The 26450-nt window shown below is 41.5% G+C and overlaps 1 protein-coding gene across 1 annotated transcript; it reads right to left on the bottom strand.

Annotated features, from left to right (window-relative positions):
- On the bottom strand, positions 1-26450 carry LOC117978843 (uncharacterized). Its single transcript, XM_055105814.2, has 10 exons — positions 26423-26450; positions 21631-21689; positions 21138-21162; positions 18105-18191; positions 13140-13205; positions 11079-11140; positions 10580-10613; positions 6637-8362; positions 5147-6103; positions 1-333 (listed from the first exon to the last, which is right to left on the bottom strand). The coding sequence occupies exons 1-8, from the start codon at positions 26448-26450 to the stop codon at positions 7722-7724; spliced, it is 1002 nt and encodes a 333-aa protein (XP_054961789.2). The 3' UTR covers positions 1-333; positions 5147-6103; positions 6637-7721.

Here is a 26450-nt window from a genome sequence, read left to right as displayed (position 1 = left end):
TTTATTATTTTATTTGTATTGGTTAACAATGATCAGCCATGCAAGAATAAATGATTATTGTAAAATCTGCAAACAATGTAGATATGTAGAGAATCCCTTCCTTGGAGCTTGACCTGGTCAGACAGGTATAGATGAGTGTTCGGGGGCAGCCGTAAAAACTGCCAGAGACTGGGCTGCTTATAACAGAAACTCATGGTCTCCCAGAAGCCCACATTCAAGGTGTCCAAAGGCCTGGCTCCTGGAGGCTCTGGAGGAGAGCCTGTTCCCTGTCTCTCAGCTTCTGCCGGTTGCCAGCAAGTGTTGCCGTTCATTCACTCCAGCCACTGCCTCCATCTGCACACAGCAAAACAGCATATCCTGAAGTGCTCAACCTTATAGCCATTATTTTAAAATATCCGGAACACACAGGACCGTGGGAGTGGCTGTTGGAGAAATTTTCATGAAGGAAGAAAGATTACAACTAAGTTTTAAAATGCTAGTTTTGTTTGTTTTGTCTTGGAGAGGAGGTAAAAGTGGGAGTAAAAATAGGGAGTTTGGTGTAAGGTGGGAAAAGCAAAGGAACCCCGCATGGATGGGCTGAAGGGTGTGATGGGAGAACAGTGAGAAGTACGTTTGGGGAAGCAATTGGAAATAGCAGCTAAGCTTAATCACAATCTATCAAAAGGGACTTGTTGAAGAATTAATGTGTGACTAGGAACAGGGAGGTTATGGGCTTGTCAGCTCGACAGTGGGCACTCAGTTCCACTAACAAATGATGCCCGTGTGGGCAGACAGAATGATAGACAGACAGAATGATGGGCAGGCAGATGAATGCATGGGCTTTACGTGAAACAGGTCCACTTGGTTGCTGACAAGATACTGTTTTAAAGTTCTATTTTGCCATACTTCGAACAGCTTGTCATTAGCTCAATTTAGCCACATGTAAAATCACTAAGGCAGACTTCCAGAGTTCCCACATGAAAATCAAATGTAAACCAGCAGTGACCTGCTTCAACACCATCATCGGAAGTCAGAAGTTGAACTCTTTTTTGATGTTTAAAGCCTGCATAATATTCGCTGTATTATTATTCAGCATATTACTATTTCCTTCGTGATGGAAATTTGGTTTATCCCATTTTTCTATTCTATCGAAACACCGCTACATAGAAAATCCCCATGCACATATTTCTCCTAATTGTGGAAATATTTTACATAGAAGACTCTAGACATGGGATGAAATCCCCAGGTTATTGGAATTTTAAAATAGATAGGTACTTCCAAATTGACCTCTTACAAATTATATGAATTCATAAGCTTCCAACTGTTATGGAGTTACCCATTTTGAGAAATCTGTGCTAAAAGGACCCAAACAATGCTGATGACAATGATCAGGATAATAAGTACGCTGGGAAGACAACAAAATGATTTAGATCTTAGACAAGTCATTCTAGGTGTCTCCACTGTTTCAGTTCTTGCGTTCGTTCATTCTTGTGCTTTTTCGTTTTACCAAATAAAATAGCTCCTTGATGTCATATGAATCCACGCTATGCTTAATGAGTATTGGTTAGTAAAATGCCTATAACTAGTAATCTTCATCTATGCAATTAAATATTAATTCATAAAACACTTCAAATGTAAACAATAATTAGTAAATGAAAAGTACATAATACCTCAATTAGAAAAAAATCACTCCATTAAAAAGACATTATTTGTGTGATAAAAGAGATTGCCATTTTTGATTTTTCTACAAGGTTAAAGAAAACTAAGTCCAAGAATGATCAATAAAAAAAAAAAAAGAAAAAGAAAAAAAAAGAAAACTAAGTCAACTTATACAAGTGAATTTTAAAAGACTTTAGGGCGGGCATGGTGGCTCACGCCTGTAATCCCAGCACTTTAAGAGGCCGAGGAGGGCAGATCACCTGAGGTCAGGATTTTGAAACCAGCCTGACCAACATGGTGAAATCTCATTTCTACTAAAAATACAAAAAAATTAGCCCAGTGTGGTGGCACGTGCCTATAATCTCAGCTACTTGGGAGGCTGAGACAGGAGAATAGTTTGAACCTGGGAGGCGGAGGTTGCAGTGAACCAGGATCGCACCATTGCACTCCAGCTTGGGCAACAAGAGCGAAACTCCATCTCGAAAATAAATAAATAAATAAATAAATAAATAAATAAATAAATAAATAAAAGCCTTTAACCCAGAATGCTGAGTAAATTGGCCAAAAATGCTAACCTATGCATTTCAATACTATAGGAGTTGCATGGGTAGAAATAACTAGATGAAATACTTCTGGTATTTCACCTTCCCAACCCACACGAGCCAGTGTTTTTCTGTGAATAACAAAAACAGCAGAATTTACTTGCCTATCCATAAGAGGTTACCACTTCTGTGTGTTCCCCTGAAACAGGTGGTGGCTGGGTGAGAAGGTGGACGGCACTAGGGCAGGAGATGGGGGCTCCAGTATCGTGGGTGAGCTTCCTAAACCTCTGCAACTTTCAGCCCCTAAATGGGATGAGCCATCAGAATTTTTAGCACAATGCCCAGAACAAAGTAAGGATTTGACAAATGACGCCTCTCTCCACATTGTTCTGTCATCAGCCACCGCATCCTGTACCTCCAAGCCCACTGGGCTCCGGCTGTTTCCATCACATGGAGAATGACTCAGAGCCTGGCCTCCAGCCACCCTCCTGGCCTTTCTGCTTCTCACTCTGCCACTGGCTCCTCATGGACCACCAGCCTGGGTGTCCTCAGACATACCACACACTTCACTGTGGGAGTCACGCAGCCCTCACTGCTCCTTCGCCAGGGAGCCACGGGGCTTTCCTCCTCAGGAGGACTCTGCAAGCAGCTGGATGAAGGGCCCTCCCGTCTCTCATCCTTCCTTAATTTTTGTCACAGTTCTCCTTCCTTCCACTCAGTGCAGCGCACACTGATTGATCCTCCATCTTCCCCAAAAGACAGGAACAGCATGAGCAGTGGAGAGTAGATTCCAATGATAGAAAAAATAGTCAGTGATTTCTCATTTCCATTGATCATCAATGAAGAAAATGTATCCTGAAGGTCACGTACCTCCTATGGGATTGCTGCATCCTCAGCCTCCTGAATTTCAGCCCAGCACCTTCCTCCCCAGCACAGCAACAGGTCAGCCCTTACCAGCATCCCTCTCTTATTGCCTTTGTGCAGAGCCAGCACCAGGGCCAGGGGAGGCCTTGGGATTGTCCCTCCCCAACAACCTGTGAAACAATCCTTTATGTCACCAACAAAGCACAGCCTTATGCACTGGTGGTCAGTCCCTCCCAACACCTCTGTCACTGTAAAGCTGGCAGGCAACCCTCCAAGGTTGGCCTTCCCAAGCACTGCACCTCTAGGTGACAGAGCACGTCCTTACCTTGAGGCCTGGGCTCCCAGTCTATCCTGTCCAATGAGCGAGCTGTGGAGAAGGGGGGATTCCGGGTTAAGGGGTGACTAGCAGGGCTCCTGCTTTTATGTTGCCCTGTTGGGAAGGCTATTAAAGAAACACAAAGTGCTAAGCAGTGAGGATAGAACATGTTTTCATTATTTAAACCAATACATTCCACAGATGGAATAAAAAGAAATGCTACAACCAAGCTAACTGAATCCAACAGCATATCAAAAAGATAATCCACCATGATTCAAGTGGGTTTCATACTAGGGATGCAGGGATGGTTTAACATACGCAAGTCAATAAATGTGATACATCACATAAATAAAACTAAAAACAAAAATCACACGATAATCTGAATAGATGCAGAAAAAGCCTTTGACAAAATCCAGCATTTCTTTATGATTAAAACCGTTCATCAAAATCAGCATAGAACGGACATACCTTAAGGTAATAAAAGCTATCTATGACAAACCCACAGCCAACAGTTTCCTGAATGGGGGAAAGTTGAAAGCATTCCCCCTGAGGACGGGAACAAGACAAAGATGCCCACGTTCACCACTTCTCAACACAGTGCTGTTCACTACAGCATTGGTTATAAGAGCAAGACTGGAAACAGAACAAATGGATACCCATAGCGGGGTGCTTAAGTAATTTTGGGAATAGTCATGGGGTGCAGTACTTCATAGCTCTGAAACAATACAATGGATTTACATTTGAAATGTGGAATGATAACTAAGGTGCATTGCCCAGTGATATATGCAGAGGTGCAGAGGACTTTGTGTAAACACGATCACACATCAGCCTGCATTCCAGGTGCATGCTTCTATTTGCACATAGATTGCAGGGATGATATGCAAACAAAAATGTTGACTTGGTGTTTGGAAGTTCAGAGTGGAAGGGAAACTTCCTTGCTAACCTTTTATGACATTTAGAGTTTCTAAATGTGAATACATAATACATTTAGAAATCTTAGTTAATAAGAAAAGCCTCTGTTCCTGGCCTCTTGCTGGCACATGTCAGGTGGAAATGGGGCTGTCATGCTAATGTGTGCAAACTGAGAAAAATCCAAGAATGGGAGTCTGCTTTTTTCATCATACAAATAATTGTTAATAGAAACAGTATGATAATTGCTCATTGATATACCATGCATATTCTATTAGATAATAATAAATTTCTGAAATTTGAACTATACTTACACATGGAAATTGAAATATATGGATGAAACATTGTGGCTTCTATAGGCAATTGTTTTATTGGCATTTTACAAACTGATCATCATGCCTCATGGCACGGGTCTATGTGATATTAAGTAGCTTGTTATGCTTGGGAAAGGCAGTGATGACCACAAGAATGACTTCAACTACTAAAGTACAATGGAGATTTCAACAATGTTTTGTTTAATATTTAAATATTTCATTGTGCTCCCAGGCTTTTTCTCACCCTAATAGCTCTCATCCATATCATGTGGGTCCCATTAATACAGATACCTCCGAATGCACCACTCTTCCATTATATCCAGTCCATTGCTGGTTACCTTGGGCCTACAACTGGGGGAGGGCAGGGGCTGCTGGCCACCTCCTCATCTACAGTAAGAGTCAATGAGCAGTTAAATGGATACTGAAAACCATTTATCCTGCTGGAGTGAGAAATAAATGGTTTCTTTCAATAGCGTAGTAAAATGCATCTTTTCCAAACTATTTATATGACTCAAGGCCCATCTCAATTTCAGATGTGGTTAGCCTCAATTCCTGATTCTCACCAAGGTGTGTAATGTCATCCACGGCCCAGTGCAGAGGAACACAGGTGCTGCCGTCAGACTGCCAGGGTCCGATCCCTCCTCCTCACTCACCCCTGGAGATCCCTTTAAGCCAGGAGTCAACAGCGAGGATGGAAACATGAGTGCTTTTTAAAGTCCTGAAAGTTCAGAGGCAGACTGTCAATTTCTCCTCCACCCCTGGGCACACACCAGGAGAACTCTGTCTCTAGGTTGAAGGAAGTGCCTGTGAGAGAGTTGTGTCCCTCAGATTCTGTTCACCACAGGTGACACTCGATGCAACCCCAAACCTCTTCTGCACAATCCCAAGGGGTGCTGACTAATCCAACCCAAAGGCTGTGATGTTTGGCAGAGGCGGAAAAGAAAAGGCCAGGTGTTCTGGGAAAGACCACCTTTAAATAACACAGCACCCTCATAGCCCAGAGAGACAGTTCTTACTATTATGCCAATAAACCCGGAAAAGACCAAATCCAATATGACACATATTTCCTGTTTCGTTTTGATTTCATGCCCCCTCCCTTAACCTCCCAAGCAGCATGGATACCCTGAAGGCCCCTGGGAACTCTCTCCAATTGGATCTTACGTGGAAAGTAGTTACCTACCTACAAATCCCCATCATCAGATATGCTCTCCACAATCAAATCTTTAGAAACACAAACACCAGGATAAGTCATTAGAGAGAGGCCCACCCATTCCTCCCACCCTAGCTGAAGCCATGGTGCTTCGCACAGGATCCCCTGGTGTTTCCTCTGGGCTCACAGATATCCCTACAGCCTCTCTGGACATTGTTTTATACTTGCAAAATCATTTGCTCTCACCAGACCCCAAATCCTCCTTCCCAAAAGGAGCCCAGAATCAGGTTTCTGTACCCTAGAGATGGCGCTTTTTCCTCAGGAAGTGAGTTATTTCAGGGTACGTATCATTCTCCAATGTCAATGGCTCCTGCAATTATAGAAAAGAAAACATTAGGAGGGTGAAATGATGCCATACACGTCACACAGATCTGATAGTCTCTCGACAACTTGAGAGAGAAAATAAGAAGGGGTATAGTGATTGAGTCAAAGGTCGAAGTCCCCCAAAACTGGCACGGAAGACACCTGTGGAAAAGACAAGACCTTTTCCCACAGAATTTATCTTTAAAGTGTATCTAGATTGGCAGTTTCACAACTCTTAATCCATGGGGGAAAACTGCTGTGGAGGGAAACACCTCTGCATTGCAGTGGATCGTGGATGCTGCCATCTACCACACCCCAGTGTGCCTGGCATGGGTTGGTGAGAGGCTGCCAATCAATAGCACCACACCAAGGGAATTGCAGATGTCATAAATAGTCCACATTGGCAGATGTTCATGTCTACATTTGATTAAACTGCAGATGACATCAATAATGCACACTGGCAGATATTCATGTCTACATCTGATTGGAAAGAAGCCAGGAAAGTAACATTTCTGTTCAAGACAAAGAAAAGTGTCTTACATTGGCAGCATCTTCTTTTTTACAGATGTCTTGTACAGTGTCCTCATTAGCAATGTCATATACAGCGTCCTTATTAGCGAATTCGTATACAGCATCCTCATTAGCGATGCCATATACAGCGTCCTCATTAGCGATGTTGTATACAGCATCCTCATTAGTGATGTCGTATAGAGCGTCCTCATTAGCGATGTCATATACAATGTCCTCATTAGCGATGTCATATACAGCAACCTCATTAGCTATGTCTTGTAAAGCATCCTCATTAGCGATGTCATATACAACGTCCTCATTAGCGATGTCGTATACAGCGTCCTCGTTAGCGATGTCTTGTATGGTGTCCTTATAAGCAATGTCGTCTACAGCGTCCTCGTTAGCATGCCTTGTGGGTGTCATTAGTGATGTCATATACAGCATCCTCATTGGTGATGTCTTATATGGTGTCCTCATTAGCGATGTGTACAGCGTCCTCGTTAGCAATGCCTTGTATAGTGTCCTCGTTAGCGATGTCATATACAGTGTCCTCATTAGCGATGGTTTGTACACTGTCCTCATTAGTGATGTCGTGTACAGCATCCTCGTTAGTGTGCCTTGTACGGTGTCATTAGCGATGTCGTATACAGCGTCATAATTAGCGATGTCTTATACGGTGTCATCATTAGCGATGTTGTGTACAGCGTCATTGTTAGCGATGCCTTGTATGGTGTCCTCATTAGTGATGTCGTATACAATGTCCTCATCAGCGATGTCATATATAGCGTCCTCATTAGTGATGTCGTATACAGCGTGCTCACTAACGATGTCTTTTTTTTTATATATATACTTTAAGTTTTAGGGTACATGTGCACATTGTGCAGGTTAGTTACATATGTATACATGTGCCATGCTGGTGCGCTGCACCCACTAACTCATCATCTAGCATTAGGTATATCTCCCGATGCTATCCCTCCCCCCTCCCCACCACAACAGTCCCCAGAGTGTGATATTCCCCTTCCTGTGTCCATGTGATCTCATTGTTCAATTCCCACCTATGAGTGAGAATATGCGGTGTTTGGTTTTTTGTTCTTGCGATAGTTACTAGCGATGTCTTATACGGTGTCCTCATTAGCAATGTCGTGTACAGCGTCCACGTTAGCGTGCCTTGTCGGTGCCATTAGCAATGTCGTATAAAGCGTCCTCATTGGTGATGTCTTGTACAGTGCCCTCATTAGCGATGTTGTGTACAGTGTACTTGTTAGCGACGGCTTGTACGATGTCCTCGTTAGCATGCCTTGTACGGTGTCATTAGCGATGTCATATATGGCATCCTCATTAGCGATGGCGATGCCCTGGGCGGCGTCCTCGTTGGCGATTCCGTGGGCGGCGTCCTCGCTGGCGATTCCGTGGGCGGCGACCACGTTGGCGATGCCCTGGGCGGCATCCTCGTTGGCGATTCCGTGGGCGGCGTCCTCGCTGGCGATTCCGTGGGCGGCGACCACGTTGGCGATGCCCTGGGCGGCATCCTCGTTGGCGATTCCGTGGGCGGCGTCCTCGCTGGCGATTCCGTGGGCGGCGTCCTCGTTGGCGATGCCGTGGGCGGCGGCCTCGTTGGCGATGCCGTGGGCGGCGTCTTCGCTGGCGATGCCGTGGGCGGCGGCCTCGTTGGCGATGCCCTGGGCGGCGTCCTCGTTGGCGATGTCCTGTGTGGCGTCCTCGTTAGTGATGTCGTGTACGGTGTCCTCATGGGGAGCTAGAAGAACACAGAGTTAAGGTCAGTGCCCTGGTGGTGGAGACTGTGAATCACCCAGGGGCTTGCTTGGTGTGGTGCATGGAGGTGGCTGATCACAGCATGGGCCAAGCTGATGCTGGGACATCCTCCCAGGTGAACCTGCACTAGTGAAGCTAAGGGATGTGGCTCAGAACACTTTCTGCTGTGGGAATCAGTTTCCAGGTTCAGGTATGCATTATCCGGTGAAGTGGGGAAATATAAAAAATAAAAATTGACAAATTCATGAAAAGCCTTCCATGAGTGCAAGTGTGAGTTTTTTATCCACTTTGCATTCAGTATGCATTCACACATACAAAATATTTTTACAAGAAATCAGAAATTTTAATTTTTGTCAGTTATGTTAAATCTAACTTAGCTGCCAACATAAAGATTCTATCTCATTTACTTGGTCTCGAGAAAATCTAGCACATAGTAAGTAGACCAAAATGTTTATTAAATGAAAACACAGAGCAGAGATAGGGGGGCTGCTAGGCAGACTGGGTTGCACTTGATTACCCGGATGATAATAAACTGCACAAAACCTCGGTCAAATTAATATTGAAACTGCCTTTTGCTTGGGCTCGTTTCCCTTGCGGAAGAAGGATGACCAAGAAGATGAACAGGAAAGAAATGAGGAAACAAAGGCCTTTGCTTAGTAGCTAAAGGCCACCTTCTGTAACATGAAATAGTCTGCAAGTGGCCTTGAACTCTGCCGTGATTCAGTGACAGAGTTCCCTCATGTCTTCTACCCAGGTTGAAGTCCAGCAAAATTGCGACTGTCCTCTTTACAACTTGCGAGACCACACTGCTTCTGCATTTGCCTGTTGTATGTATGAGATTTACACTTGTTTTAAAGCAACATTTTGTTTCAGTTGGGCTGGTGGCCATACCCGGCACTAGCCAGTCAATAGTGAGATGGCTCCTCATGGAGGAGGCTTGGCTTGAGGCTCAGGGTCTTTAACCCACATATACAAGAGACTTGCCACTAAGGGATGGAAGCCAGGCTAATAACCAAGTGCCACACAGAGTTCCTATCTGTCCCTCCTCACCAGTTTTGGCTGGCAGGATTTGAGCATTTTAGGGCTTGGGAAGATAGTATTACTAAATCTACTAAAATACATCACCCATCCTTATAGACTTTGGCCAGTTGCTGAGCAAATTAACTTCACAACTGAAGTGGGCCACACTGGCCTTTGTGGTCCCCCACTCCTCTTAGAATTTGTGAGCGTGGGGCCTACTGGAGGGTGGGAGGTGGGAGGAGGGGTAGGATCAGGAAAAATAACTGATATTAGGCTCAATATATGGGTGATGCAATAATCTGTACAACAAACTCTCATAACACACATTTATATATGTAGCAAACCTGCACATCCTGCACATGTACCCCTGAACTTAAAAGTTAAAAAAAAAAAAGGGATCTGTGAGCTGAGCCAAACACCTGGGGATCTTTGTGCTTTTGACACACTGATGACTATGCCGGTCTGTGGGGAGATGAGCCTATAACTGCCCTGGGTTGTGTGACCACGGAGGCCACTTTATGATGATGGGCAGTGTCTGGGGCCTTTTGGGCTCGTTGCTTTAGGGCTTATACATGAATGCTGGACTCCCTGTGTGGTGGTGAACACCCCATGACTAAGTGCATGTCAGCGTCAGCACTGGCCCACACTCCTGGGTTCGTGTTTTCACTTTTTCATTCAGGAACTCGGGAGCTGGGGCCACTCCCTTGGCCCTTCAGGTTCTCCACCTGAGCAGTGGGGATAATAAGGCAGACCCGGGGATGGCTCTAGTGAGGGTGGAGGAGTCACTGTACAGAGAGAGTAGAGCGGGGGTGGATTTTATTGTTAGAAGTGGACACTGGTGATTGGGTTGTATAAGTGGGAAATCTCTCCTGAGAAAACACACAGCCTCACCTGTACAGAAACACACACATTCACACCACACGATGCAGCCTCACACAAGACACCACCAATCCTCAAGCACCCAACTCGGCACCACCCAAAAGGGAGCACAACTGCTTCCTCAAAATTTGGCCATAATTTTTCCCTGGGGAATTCAGGTTTTAAAAAAACACTTCCCCTATACTTATTCCTATCACAATCCCAGGATCAGGGAGGCTCTTCACATTGAAACCAGGCAAGGATGCCACACCTTTCTTGGCATCCAGATTGTTTTCTTGGCAAGTGATTCCAGAATACTTACTAGATTCACACCTCAGAGGGGCCACCTGCACCACCTGCAATACAGAAACAAAGCTTTTTGAGGGGTATGTCATGTTGTGGATTGTTTGCACAAGGCTCTGTTTCTCTCAATGAATACTGAAAACTTGATCAGAAAGTGTAGTCAACTTCAAGGCCTCCAAAACAAGGGTAGGCTACACACTGGAAAAGACATCAGCTTCTGGATGGTGGATCTCTCAGGTCCACGTAGGTTGGCAAGTGCAAAATACTGAATCCAAGGAGAAGACATTGCTTCCAAGGACAAGGACCCCAAGGATACAGTCTACAACCTGAAGCCGTCATAGCTAAATGTCATTTTGGATTACGTATCAGTTGCTAAGAGTCACTTCTTCCTCCCCCTCAGAAAACTGCATTTAATACCTGTCATGGACATTGTCATTTTTTCACATGTAAAGTCAGTTGAAAAAGAAAGACACCAAGAAAGGAACATTTCTATTTCAGAGAAAGCAAGGCAACCTTACCCTCGCGTTGACTGGCCTCTCTCCATCTCCTCTGTCCTTGTGAACTAGAGACTCCTCAGAGGCTAGGAGGACACAGAGCAACAGTTAGTCATAGATGCTTTTGTTCATGAGTTATTCAGGGAGCTCTGCTTAATGTGGACAACAGGACAGTGTGTGTGGATGTGTTTCATTAAAAGCACAGCTTGAGCTCCTGCTAGAAAATCTTCCCTCGTGGAAAGACAGGCAAGAACGAGGAGCTAAGGAGCAAGAAATAGAGTCCCTGGCATTTTGCTGATGGCAACTTAAGAAAATGGGAATGAATCAGTCTACACATGGTACTGAAGCACATGCTATAGTTTGATGAGAGTCCCACTGCTCACACTGTGAGGTTTGAAACCCAGCTAAATGGTTTTCTAAACCTGTAAAAACAATATTAGCTTGCAGGATTTATGTCCCAAGACTACTTTTACCTCTGAGGATCCACAGTGGCTGTCACTGCAGTTATGTGTTTTAGCATTTTGCACTTGAATAAAAGCAAAGTTTAATAGATAGATTGGATTCAATTCCAGGCAAAACAGTCTATGGTATTTATTCACTAATCCTTTGTTATAACTGCTGATGGGAGAATTAGAAGTACTGAAATTATATCCTTTAAAATTAATTAAAACATAATTATTAATCACACAATATTTTTTCATCCAGGCCTCCTTTTCTTTGTCATGCATGCATATTAATTGAGGATGGAGAATATCTACGCTTGTTCAGGCCAGCCAACATACGACAGTTTACCTCAAGAGAGGAGACATGGGTTGAATGCTGGTGTGTTTTAACTCTGCAGCGCAAACAGTTGCAACAAGTGTGGTGAACTAATCACCAGATGGCCCTTTGCTGCCTTATTTGTCATTGTGCTTTACATGTAGCTTGCAGGATTTGATTACGCTTATGTTTTGTGGTGATCATACTTTCAACTATTCCTAAAATACTGCTTCAGTCTTATCTGTTTGGGGTCAACTGCTGAGGATTTCATACAAATTAATGAAGTTTGTGAATCTAAAGTTCTACACAAAGGTGGAAATATTTGCAAATCATTTATCTTGTAAGAGACTAAAATTTAGAATCTATTTTAAATATATTTAAGATATATTCAAAAATCTACAACAACAAACTAACTAAATAAAAATCAGACAACTCTTTAAAAATGGGCAAAAGACTTCAACATATATTTCCCTAAAGAAGATACAGCCACAGATAGTAGCACAGGAAAAGCTGCTCAGGATCATTAGTCATTAGGGAAATGCAAATGAAAAACACAAGCAGCCACCAATATACACCTACTAGGATGATTTAAAGGAAAATAAGTGTGAAGAAGGACGTAAAGAAATTGTAACCCTGATACATTGATGGTAGAAATGGATAAAGTTGCAGCCACTGTGAAAAACAGTCTGCAGTGGCTCAGAAGGTTAAATATAGAACCCCTGTTGGACCCAGGAACTCTACTCTTAGGCACCCCAAAGAATAGAGAACAGAAATCAAACAGATGTTTGTATACTAATGTTTGTAGCATCACTTTTCACAGGAGCCAAAAGGTGGAAATAATCCAACCATCAGTGAACAAATGAATGTAATAAAAGCAAGGTGGTCTGCATGCAATGCTACATCATCCATCTGTAAAAAACGAACATAATTTTGATAGATGATACAACATGGGTGGACATTGAGAACATTATGCTTAGTGAAATAAGCCAGACACAAAAGGAATATATTGTATAATTGTAATTACATGAAGTGCCTAGAATAGTCAAATTCATACAAGAGAAAGTGGGATAGGAATCACCATGGGCTGGAAATAGGGGGAAGGTGCTATATTGCTTATTGTGGACAAGGTTTTGTAAGAAATCATCAAAATTGTGGGTGTAGATAGTGGTGTTGGTTATGCAACCCTGTGAATATATTGAATGCCATGGAGTGCACACTTTGGTTAAAAGGTTCAAATGATAAATATTGTGTTATATATATTTCCCCACAATAGAAAACACGCACAGCCAAGCCCAGATGCCAGTCTTGTTAGCTGCCTTCCTTTACCTTCAAGAGTGGGCTGAAGCTTGTCCAATCTTTCAAGGTTGCTGAAGACTGTATGATGGAAGTCATCTGCATTGGGAAAGAAATTAATGGAGAGAGGAGAAAACTTGAGAATCCACACTACTCACCCTGCAGGGCCAAGAACTCTGTCTCCCATGCATTGCTGTCCTGTCTCAGTATTTCCTGTGACCACCTCCTTTTTCAACTGAAGACTTTGTACCTGAAGGGGTTCCCAGGTTTTTCACCTCGGCCCTTGTCAGGACTGATCCTCTCAACTACTGACCATTTCACCTCCATTCATGTCCATGCCACATCAGGCTGTGTTGTCTAGATGGAATGAATCCACCCCAAATGTCCCTTTCTGGAGGAAGCCACCATTATGCTGTACCTCCAAGCATAATGGTACATCCACACACACCAAGGCACCTCGCTCATGCAAGGTGTGTGTCCTCTAACAAAGTTTCACGCTCTAAACCCAGATAACTTTTCAAACCGAAGTTCTGTTGATTCCCCTACTGTGGGTGCTCCATAGATGCTCATTTGTCTACTAAACACTGCCCCAGGCAATTAAATATTCCAAAGTGACCAGCAGAATTTTTATGTGAATTCTGACATTGCGTTGTTAGTACAAGTGTTTTTCCCCCTTCAAATTTATGTCTTTGTTACTGATAAATGTAACTGATAATGCGTTTTTCAGCTATGTTGCCAAGCATATTTATATAAAAATATACTCAGATTGTTTTCAGAATTTGACAAAGATGATAGCAACAATGATAATTTTATTTGTTTTATACTAATCTTTATGTGTTACTTTCATCATTTCTTACATATTGGGGCCTACCATACATTGTACGGTGAAATTAGTGCTATGCATCATGGTAGAAATATAAATTGGCAAAAGTAATTTAGAAAATAGTTCCCTTGTTTCTTAAAAAAATTAGGCTGGGTGTGGTGGCTCATGCCTATAATCCCAGCACTTTGGGAGGCAGAGATGGGTGGATCACCTGAGGCTAGGAGTTTGAGACTAGCCTGACCAACACAGCAAAATCCTGTCTCTACTGAAAATACAAAAATTATCCAGGCATGGTGGCGTGTGCCAGTTGTCCCAGCTACTCGGGAGGTTGAGGCACGAGAATTGCTTAAACCTGGGAGGTGGAGGTTCCAGTGAGCCGAGATTGTGCCACTGCACTCCAGCCTGGGTCTCAGAAAAAAAAAATTTTTTTTGACCAAAATGTCATTATGCATTACCTGACTGTATATGAATGCTCGAAGCTACGTTACTCATCAAAGAAAATAACAAAACAATTAAATGTACATTAACTGATAAATGAATAAACACTATCTGTATGAGTAAACACAGCAGACTATGAAGGAAAACACATGACCAGCACGTGCTAACACGTCAATTAACTTCAAACATAGTATGCTAAATGAAGGAAGTCAGATTCCAAATATATATATATGTCCATTTCTATTAAGCAAGTGGGAAATTTATGGAGATGGAATGTCACAGCAGTATTGCTTAGGGCTGGAGATGGGGGTGGGGATTAACTGCCAGTGCGCAAGAGAGAATTTGGGTGAGGGAAACATATTTAAATTAGATGGTGGTGATGGGTGCACACAGTATCAATTTAATAAAGCATCAAATTGTAGACCTTTTCAGTGGGCAAACTTTATGGTGGGCTCACACCCAATATAGGTGCTAAAAATAAATTAATGTTACGGAAATTCTTGTCGGGTTCTTAACAAGCCAAGAGATATGCTGTGAAAGCAGCATTAATTCAAATGGTTGTCACAGGTCACTTAAAGTTAATCAGATAGTTGTCCTACAAATATAGGGTGAATGTTATTCATGAATTTCCTGAATCTATTGCAATAATCACATTTTTTTCCATTAAACTCTTGAGGTAGCTAATTTTATTTATTGCATTTTCAATGTTAATCTACTATTTCATATATTGAGATTAACTCACATTAGTCAGAATTTACAGTATTTTCAAATATCACAGAATTTAATTTACCTTATCTGGTTTTGGTTTCAAGACTATACTAGCCATTTCATTTAATTGTACATGTAGGGTATTCTAATTTATGGAAAACTATTACATCTTCCTTGATTTTTTTTTTTTTTAGAAATTACTTCTAGGGATCTATATGGTAGAGTCCATGGAGAATTGTTTTAATTCTTCATTCATGTCTTCAGTGGGTATAGGATTGGTCATATTGGTCATAGTTTTCTGCTCGGATTTCAATAAGAAACTTGTGGAAGAACCTGAAGGGTGGGATCTTTGAGGGAGCCTAAGACAGAGCAAGACAAGCTAAGAAGGAGGGCAGTGCCACAGCAGAACTGCCATTGATGCCCCCTCACCTAGATTGCAGAAGAGACATCCAGCTGTAGACACTGAGGTGCAGGAAAACAATGGAGCACCATCAGAGAAAGCAGTGCCCAGGAACAAGGAGGCACTGATGGTGGCAAGGGGCAAAGACAGCTGCCACGAGGCTGTTCACAAGAGGGTCTCAGTCTGCATAGACACCCACACCAGCTGAGGGGTCCTGGTTTTCATAAAGTGTGTGGCTCAGCCAGGCCACCAACAAGCAGTTCACAAACAGTAGTAATACGACACTTTCCAAAGACCTTACTTGAGTAACACAGTGATCCTCACAAATTTCCAATCAGGATGGTCACACAGTTCCTCCTGCTTTAGGACTCAGAGCCTGCCCGTGGTCACAGTGGGTAGGTGCAGACTCTGAAGATGCACTTTGGTCAGAGACCCCGCTGAACTCTGTCTAATGAGGACCTCTGTCCTGTCTGCTGACCACCGGTCAGAGGTGCAGGCTGCAGTGGGGAGTAAGAATGCCACCTTCTCAATGTTGGGAAAACTCCCTGCCAGAACTGAGAATGGCCCTTTCTAAGCAGAAGGCAAGCTCAGACTAAAGAAGGAGGCCGAACACATCAGGTTGGCAGATTGCCAAAGATTCACTCAGGGAGAGCCCACATCCTGGGCCATCTTGGCTGGTGGCAAGATGAGGTAGACGACTGCTTTTGCAACACATACCTGACAACAAAAAATCAACAACTGTAAAAGAGCCACAAAATCCCCAAATATTTGCAAATTAGCAATGCACTTTTAAATAACTCATGGGTTAAAGAAGAAGTCTCAATAGAAAATTAAAAATACTTTTAACTACATTAAAAGAAAATGTGACTTGGCAAGATTTCTGGATGTAGCAAAAGCAGTCCTTAGAGGGAAATCTATAGCATTGGATGCAATATACTAAAAATCACAAGACCTAAAATCAGTAATATCATGTTTCAATTAGGGAACTATAGAAAATAGAGGAATGCAATGGAAAGCAAGTAAAAGTAATAAACAACATCACAGAAATCAATAAAATTAAAACACTGAAATCATCAGAAAATCAATAAAACCAAAAGCTGGTTCTTTGATATGCTCATTACAATGAATGAATTGATATGCAGGCTAACCAAGAAAAAGAAGATAACACAAATGACCAATTTCAGAAATAAAAGAGGAGCCATCTCTACTGAACTGTTAGGCATTAAAAGGAATATCATGAACAGTTCTATGACCGCAGTTTGATAACCTCAGTGAAATGTATCAATTCCTTGAAAGGCAATCTTCCCAAGGTCATGCTAGGATCCTAATTTGAATAAACTTATGTCTATTAAATAAGTTGAATTCACATTAAGAGCATTCCGAAAAAGAAAGCACCAGGCCCAGATGGTTTCTCTCATGAAATCTACTGAATTCTTCAACAGGTGAATAAAAAGACAAAAATTCATTTAATGCAATATTATTTGGTGATTTAATGTGCCATTTTTTGCCATTAAGGCATAAAAAAGACATGAAAGCAGCTAAAGCGTACATCAATTTAGTGCAATAAATTCATCTGAAAAAACTACATAATATATGATTCCAACTATATGACATTCTGGAAAAGGCAAAGCTGAAGTGATAGTAAAAATATTAATAGTTGCCAAGGTTTCTGGAGAAAGAGGACAGAGATTAATGAGAAGAGAGGATTTTTAGGGAAGTGAACATTTTCTTTATGAGACCATAAGGGTGAACATAATGTTTTAAATATTTCAAAATTCATATATATGTATAACAGAAAGAATGAACATTATGCAAATGTAGACTTCAGATAATAATGTGTCAATATTTTCTCATTATTCTAGCAAATGTACCACAGTAATGTAAGATGTTACTAATAGGTGAAATTAGGAAGTGAGGGTGAGGAGACAGAATAATATGGGAACTTCGTATATTATATACTCAATTTTTATTTATTTATTTATTTATTTATTTTGAGATGGAGTTTCACTCTTGTCACCCAGGCTGGAGTGCAATGGCATGATCTTGGCTCACTGCAACCTCTGCCTCCTGGGTTCAAGCGATTCTCCTGCCTCAGCCTCCTGAGTAGCTGGGATTACAGGCACCTGCCACCACACCCGGCTAATTTTTTTGTATTTTTAGTAGAGTTGGGGTTTCACCATGTTGGCCAGGCTGGTCTCCAACTCTTGACCTCAGATGATCCGCCTGCCTTGGCCTCCTAAAGTGCTGGGATTATAAGTGTGAGCCACCACGCCCGGCCATATGCTCAGTTTTTATGTCAATTTAAAACTCTCTAAAGAAATATATTAATTGAAAAATAATAATATAGCACCACTCTTTCAGGGAGATCTATGCTTATGTTTAACAACCAGGTAAGTTCTAGACATTAGCTTGAAACATTGTCTATCATTCAACATGAACCAAAATTGACTTTTAAGTAGATATTTACTTTTGTGGTGGTAGCAATATTTACTGACCAGGCAAATTCGAATCCTGACACATTAAAAAATATGGCTTAGTCTCTTCATAGTTTCCTCTTACATATGGGACACTGAATACTCCCCGCAATTGCAATTCTTGAATCAACTTAATTAATGAACTTCCACAGTACCTTCTTGTGGGTACCTCTTCTTCTTTACCCGGGAGCCATGAGGTCTCCAACACTGGTTGGTGTGCACAGCATATCTTCTTATATTCTCTATCAGAGAAGATGCTGGTTAATGCATTTACAATAGATAGGGCTGTTGACATCTTGCTGACAGAAGACCAGAGGGAAAATAGTGATAATCTGTTCTAAGTTTAAACTTATGATCCTTTTCTTTACAGGCTTCCAAGCAGAACCCACTGAATCAAAGTTGGGTTTCAGGAAGATCACGGAGTTCAGTGAGCACTCAACACCTCTATCAGACAGACTGCATGGGCAGTGCCTTCCTGGAGAGGAGAACACAGCAGGATGACTGTGAGTGCAGGGCTGGTGCAGAGTGGGGGCCCGGATTCAAATTCCACTAAGCCATGTGGACCTGGCAAGCTCATGTCCTCCCTCTGCCCTCAGTTCTCTGCACTGTCATAATGTAATTTTAGCAATACTTTTTAGGCCCTATTTAGGCCCTACTTCTTAGTATCACAGTACAGGGCTAAAAAATCACTAAATACAGGAAAACCTTGGAGAGGACTGGTACTTCAGTAATGTTCTCTAAGTGTTTACTACATGCCAGGAGGAATAGGCTGGACACTTAGCAGTGGCGGAATATGGAGGGGGAACTTGGATGGCTCTGGGGCAGTGGAGCATGCTTTCCTGTTCGGCTTTTCCGTGGGCATGATGCCTTATGGTTTATGAAGAACATCAGCCCTGCAGGGGGTGCAGAGAAGGGGCTGTGGCTGAGATTTTACACTTGAGGGTGCTGACATTCAGAGATGATAAGTGACGAGCAGAACTTCAACCCCGCTGAGTGAAGGACCTGAGATGGGAAATGTATTTGGTTCCCTAGAGAGAGAGATTCCTGAAAAACTGCCACCTCTTCATCACGCCCTGTGCCAGAGACCCAAGAGACCCCTCACTGTCTTTCTCCAGTCCTCCTAGCCCAAGGTGTGTGGGTGGACAAAGGTGATGCTCTGGAGGAAATGCCTGAGATAAGGACAGGTCCTTAATGATAAAGAATTCTCCTTCCTCTTTCAGATCCTTGACCTCCCAGTATGACAGCTTAAAGGCTGTCATCTCTGTGGCCTGCCTCCCCTTTCCCTTCACCCTGCCAGCTGCCTCTCAGTGACTGTCTCCTCCAGTGACTACACTGAGGGACCAGGGACTGCTTGCCTCCCGAGGCTGCTCAGACCTTCCGACACTGCAAAATGATTGTCAAAAGATGGGTCTGCAAAGAGTAACTTCCCTTCCACTGATCAAACCTGAATATGCAAGCTACTGTGAATTAACTGGAAAAGTGGCCGTGTGGGCTGGTGCTTTGGTGATTTAATGAATTAAGTCTGCAAGCCCCACTGCCTCCTTGACTATTGATCAGAGCTGCCTGCAATAAGGTCTGGCTAAGAATGGGCAGTGGCTGCACCAGCTCTGGGTAGAATTTGACCTAAAATGACCAATCTCATTCACTAACCTCACCATAGTCTTATGGGTTCAATGGACCTGTCCAATCCCTTGCTCTGTTCTCTCCATCACCTTCCTGTGTAATTTTCCTCCACCATGCACATAATAGAAACATGGCACGGGGGAGCTAATCACCTCTTTTATCCCCCACTTCAGGCTCACACATAAGTTTATAGTAAAAGCCTTTTCAAATGACTGCTTTAACTGCTGCTACAGCATGTGTCATCAGTTGAATGGAATCTGTCATGTGACTTTAAGCAACCCTTTGTTGAGAGACAAGATTCAATACTAGGGACAGTATTCTAGTGTACTACGTCATTGATTTTATGTTATGAAGATCATCATTTATTGAAAATGTATAAATAATGAAGCCCAGCCTTACTCTTCAATGCTGTGTGTGTAAATCCACTGAGTGTGCTGACCCCCATGCTTGTACCCACCTGCTAACACAGAAAGGGTCCATTCAGAAGGCAGGCACAGCTCCAGCACTGAGGCTGTCCACACCAGCTTCACAAGAGAGTTGCCACAAGGACGACGGATACCCGGATAACAACCAAGTGGTAATTTGAGTACTTAATGGTCATGATCCCTAAAGTGTGTAGCTCAGAGGGCTTGTGGTGATAACTCCATCAAGACTCTAAAGCATCTCCCCAATTCTTATTGGACTTGATCCATGTCTTGAGGAGACCCAGCTATGACACACAGGCACCACATTGTCCTACTTAGTGCTTCCCTTAGTGTTTCAGAACCTGCGATTTGATCAGAAACATGGGCTTTCTATGTTGGTTTCCCACTAAGGACTATGTGACACCTGCAGGAAGATGTCTACATAGCTACCTGGATTATGAGATCATGAGGCTCTCTTATGTGAGGGATGGCGTTTGGGATCTCTGCAGGCGTGGGTAATTCCAGGCACAGAGGGTGCTGGAACTCCCTTGCATGGTGAATAGTGATCTCTTCACTGGCTGATAAATAGAGGTTGTAGTTCAGGCCTTCAACATTAGCACCGTATGAGTAAACATTTTGACTCTTCACTATGCAGCAAGTGAACCAGGGCACATTTATTTATGTGGCTTAGTTTCTCCATCTGGCATGTGGGCTCAATAAACAAGCTCACAACATATGGGCATGATGATGATGAGGTGTGAACTAATGTAAGTAAAGTATGTGGTCTGATTTGTTAAATTAAGAAAAATGGCACTGAGAGTTATGCTGGGTAAACACAACATTTTTTTCCTGGGGGAAACACACATAGACACACATTCACAAGCAAATCATGCAGACGTGCACACAGACCACCTCATCCCACCCCCGCCCTAATACACACATACCCACACACAACCTAATGTGAACACATTCCCAGAAACTATACATAGATAAAAAGAGTATGTCACCTGGAAAACCAGTTTCCTTTACTATATCCCACATCCTCATTCCCACCAGATGTCTTGGATCATGGAGGCTCTCCAGACAAAAGCCAGCAGTTAAGCTCCAGATTTCCTATAGAATCCTTTTCTAACAACCAGTGAGTGATTCCAGAATACGTACCATTGAATGTGCTCCCTGAAGTCACCTGTAATTAGAGAAGGAAAACACTCTGAGAATCAGGCTATGCTATGGATGGCTCACACAGGTCTTTTGTTCACTTGGAAACTCTGGGTAACCAAGATTGGAAATAAGGTTCAAGTCAAAAGCCCCAACTCTAGAGTAGAGTTCCCTTAGGAAAGCACAGGAGCTTTTCTTGAAGAATGTTTCTGTCTAGGTAATTTTTGAGTAGCAATTGCAGAATTCTTATCTAAAGTGGAAAGCTTGTTCCTGAAGAAAACATCCCTTAACACGCAGTGTACTATCTGACACTGCCAATTTTGCACGTCCTCTGGAATCAGGTGTCAGTTGGTAAAATACACCTCCTCCATCCCCAAGGAAATATTATCTAACATCTATAATGTAGTGGATAATTTTCCCATAGCTGATATCAACTGAAAAATAAAGGATCCAAGAAAACAACATTTACATCTTAGGCAAAGACAGGCTACTTTACCTTGGTAGTAGAGGAGGGCTCCCTTTTCACATGCTTTTTGAAAGGCTTCTTCGAGTCACCTAGGGGATGTGGAGGGACACAGCATGGCTGTCAGTTCATTGGCAGTGCTACTCATGAATGACTCAGGGACTGGAACTTAGGGGTGTGCCTGGTTAACAAGCATGGAATGAGCTTCTCCTGGACCATCTTCTTCATGGACCAAGGAAGGCAAAGAAAGAGCAGCAAGGAAATGAGAGTAGAGCCCTTGGCTTTCCAGGTAATGGCAAATGAAAGCAATGTGAAATAATCAAACTCCAAATGAACAAATGCTAAAATACATGCTAAGATTCAACCACAGCATCCTGTCACTTCTTCAGACCCTTTAAAAGCCCAGCAGGACTGCCACTACCTTCTTGACATCTACCAAGTCCCTTTCAACCTCCACAGACCCACATACACTGCTACTGCATTTATCATGGAGGGTATAGGGTTCTGCCTGGTTTATGTGTGAATTTTTTAAAAACTAGATTTAATACCATGCACCAGCATTAATTATATTTATTTCTTTTCTTGGTTATGAAAATAATCAGCCAGGCATAGTGGCTCACACCTGTAATCCCAGCAGTTTGGAAGGTGGAGGTGGGCGGATCATTTGAGGTCAGGAGTTCGAGACCAGCCTGACCAACATGGTAAAACCCCATCTCAACTAAAAAAAAACAAAAACCCAGCTACTCAGGAGGCTGAGGCAGGACAATCCCTTGAACCTGGAGGCAGAGATTGCAGTGAGCTGAGATTGCACCACTGCACTCCAGCCTGGGTGACAGAGACTTCATCTCAAAAAATAAAAAAATAAAAAATCAGGCCAGGTGTGGTGGCTCACACCTGTAATCCCAGCACTTTGGGAGGCCGAGGCGGGTGGATCATGAGGTCAGAAGATTGAGACCATCCTGGCTAACAGAGTGAAACCCCGTCTCTACTAAAAACACAAAAACTTTGCCAGGCGTGGTGGCACGTGCCTGTAGTCCCAGCTACTCGGGAGGCTGAGGCAGGAGAATTGCTTGAACACAGGAGGCAGAGGTTGCAGTGAGCTGAGATCATGCCACTGCACTCCAGCCTGGGCAACAGCGCAAGACTCTGTCTCAAAAAAAAAAAAAAAAACCTCCCCTAAAAATAATCAATTATTAAAGATTAGAAAATACTGAAATACTTATATTTTAAAATAACCACTATAACCATACATTTTCCGTTCAGTCTTCCTTTGCCCTGTGTTTGCAGTCATCATGTGAGGGGCTGCCTATGTTCAGCCCAGGCAACCCACAGCGAGAGAGGGCAGAGCGGGGAGATGGCCCCTGGTGAGCACTGAGGCTCTTCAAACCAGCTGCCGAGGGAGTTGCAAGCAGGGTGACACATGAGGCTCATTATTTAGTGGTATTTTGTGTTCTTACTTGTCTTGTCCCCAGGTTGTGTAGCTCACAGACTTTTTTTTTTTTTTTTTTTTAACATTTCTATAGGGGTCATTTGAAGTTCATAACACCATCAAACATCAGTACAGGGTCTTCCCATTATTTACCGGCTTTGGGATATGTGCTGAGGAGTGGCCGCGCACTGAAGGAATGTGACCGGTTGTCCCAAGTGTTGTCCTCCAACTCAAAATCCGCAACCAGTTCAAAAGCATTTGGGCTTTTATGTGCCTTTCACATAAAGACTATGACACATCTAAGCTATTCATGTACTAATACCTGCCCTGAGCTGTGTGACCACAGACACCACCCTATAATGTGGCCAGTGTGTAGGAACTCTACAGGCTCAGATCATTCCAGACATACATGCAGATGTTGGAACTCCCTTGCACAGTGACTCATGATCCCAAGGCTGAGTGCTGAGGGCAGGTCAGTAGTTCAGAGCCTCAGCATTGGGGCTGTATGCTTGGGTTCCCATCTTGGCTCTTTTGCTGAGGGGCTCATAAGCTTGGGCACATTCATCTCTGTCTTTTTCTACCCAGCGAAAGGTGATAGTAAATCAATCATGCCATTTGTTTGTGGTGATGGCCGAATGATTTGATGTAGGTAAAGTGTACAGTATAAGTGCTCATGAGGCTTAATTATCAGTGAAATGTCTTGCTTTAGATTTCACAGCTTAATAAGGCTCAGAGGCTTATTCACGCCCAGGATTCTGAACTCCCAAGTCATTGTTCTATGACATACACCTGCTTGGCCTAAAACCGACCACTTTATCATAATGCAGACCCAGTTTTGAAAGAAGCAGATAAAGTTGTCAAAAGTACTGTGTCTGCCTCAGCGCACACTCAGTGCGCTCCACACAAAGGGCATCACCATCTGCCACAATGGCCCAGTGGCCTGGCTGGCACAGACAGTGGCCGAGCAAAGGGGAAGAGATCCCTAATCCCATCACTATGGTCGATAGGGCATCATAGACATTCCAGGGTGAAGGCACAATCCACACTGTGAGGTCCAACTGCTGCCATGTAGACAGGTGTGTTTTTACATGTACAGGAAGATCATTGAAGATAAGTGTTTTATATCCATGGTTAACAGATGAGATGACCATGAAATGAACACCAGTGTACTGGGTGGAGCAGCTTCTCTATTCAGTCTTCTGCACTAAAGCCTGTGAAACAATATCATCTTGACTTATTTACTAACAAATACAAGTGCCTGTAAACTTAGACAGTTTCCAAGTCATGGAACTGATGAGCACTTAGCTCCAGCAGAGAGCTCTGGATGCTGGGTCGGGAGAACAAAGACACACAATACATCAAAACAGCATTAACAAGTAAACAGGTTTTCAAAGCTCTCTACATGCAAATTTACACAATTATCCTTTTAATTTTTATCTTCATACATATATACATAATCTACTTGCTTCTGAGTATAAATAAAACTGTATATTCTTAGTTAATAGTCTCTACCAATTCATTCCATTTATCTCTCTGAGTTGAAATACTGCATCTCATTGGATAACAAAAAAAAAATTAGACTAAGATTACACTGGAAAGGTGAGTAGGTTGGGTGATTGACTGTGATTGACAATGCCATGATTCTGGATAACTTCCACAGCATAAAAATAAATGTGTGTTTTATTTCACACGTAGACAATACACATACTTATTACTTTAAAAAATTAATATGTGAATGGAAGTGACTTACTACAAATTTATTAAAGTAAATACACATTTCACAAAGAAAGAAGAGAGGAAGGGAAAAACATGTTAAAAACAAAGAGAGGTACATTTTATTGTGTAAAAAGCCTCCAACCCATCCATACTACTGTGGCTTTGTTCCAAATATTTGGAAAGTAATGATTTCATAATTCTTAATTAGGCTAAAAACTGCATTAAAATAGAGTTTGCCATATTCTCCCCTGGGGAATAACTTAATCTGTGGGGTGGGGGATGGAATGTTGAAGGATGCAGGATGTAAAAGGAAATTATATATATAATATATATATAATATATATTATATATATATTATATATATTATATAATATATATTATATAATATATATATAATATATATAATATATATTATATATTATATAATATATAATATATAATATATATTATACAATATATATTATATATTATATATTATATAATATATAATATATAATATATATTGTATAATATATATTATATATAAATTATATTATATAATATATAATATATATTATAATTATAATATAATATATATTATAATATATAATATAATATATATTATAATATATAATATAATATAATATAATATATATTATAATATAATATAATATATATTATAATATAATATATAGTATATTATATAGTATATAATATCATATATAATATTATATTATACAATAATATGATATAATATATAATATATTATGATATATAATATAATATGATATAATATAATTATATATAATATAATATATAATATATATCTTATATGATATATAATATATCATATATTATATATTATGTATCATAGATAATATATTATACATCATAGATTATATATAATATATATCATAGATTACATATAATATATATCATAGGTTATATATAATATATCATAGATTATATATATTATAAATGATATATATTATATATAATCTATGATATATATTAGATCATATATAATATAATATTTTATATATTATATCATATATATTATATTATATATTATGTATTATATAACATATATATTATTGTATAATATATATTATATGTTATATAATACATTATATGTCATATAATATAATATATATTATAAGTCATATTATATATCATATACATAATATAAATATATATAATTTATTTTTAGACAGAGTCTTGTTCTGTTGCACAGGCTGGAGTGCAATGGTGCCATCTTGGCTCACTGCAACCTCTGCCTCACGGGTTCAAGCGATTGTCCTGCCTCAGCCTCCCAGGTAGCTGGGACTACAGCACACTGGGACTACACCAGCTGCCACCACGCCTGGCTAATTTTTTGTATTTTTGGTAGAGACAGGGTTTCACTGTATTGGGCAGGATGGTCTTGATCTCCTCACCTTGTGATCCTCTTGCCTTGGCCTCCCAAAGTGCTGGGATTACAGGCCTGAGCCAAGATACATATTTTTTAAATGAAGAAAAATTTCAAAGGTACTCTGCTTGGTACAATAATCAAATATATAAATTGAGGAATAAAACATAACCATGAAACATATTTATAACTGCATATGGAAAATACAGAGGATAATTTTTTAAATAACATATTTTGAAAGCATTAACTAGTAATTTGAAAAGATCGCATTTGACAGGCCAGTATGAACATACCTTGAATGCAGCCACACAGGTTCCCCAT

This window comes from Pan paniscus, chromosome 23 (assembly GCF_029289425.2).
Source record: "Pan paniscus chromosome 23, NHGRI_mPanPan1-v2.0_pri, whole genome shotgun sequence".
NCBI lineage: Eukaryota > Metazoa > Chordata > Mammalia > Primates > Hominidae > Pan > Pan paniscus.
Note: the sequence above shows the minus strand (reverse complement) of the source record. Positions and strands in the feature narration are given on the sequence as shown.

Excerpts from the sequence above, each read along its gene's own strand:
- LOC117978843 (XM_055105814.2), bottom strand. The coding sequence starts at position 26,450 with ATGGGGAACCTGTGTGGCTGCATTCAAG. Across the intron at positions 18,192-21,137 it reads TTCAGGGAGCACATTCAATG|AGAATATAAGAAGATATGCT; the intron begins GTACGTATTCTG and ends CTTCTCTGATAG. Across the intron at positions 13,206-18,104 it reads GAAGAGGTACCCACAAGAAG|ATGACTTCCATCATACAGTC; the intron begins GTACTGTGGAAG and ends TTCCCAATGCAG.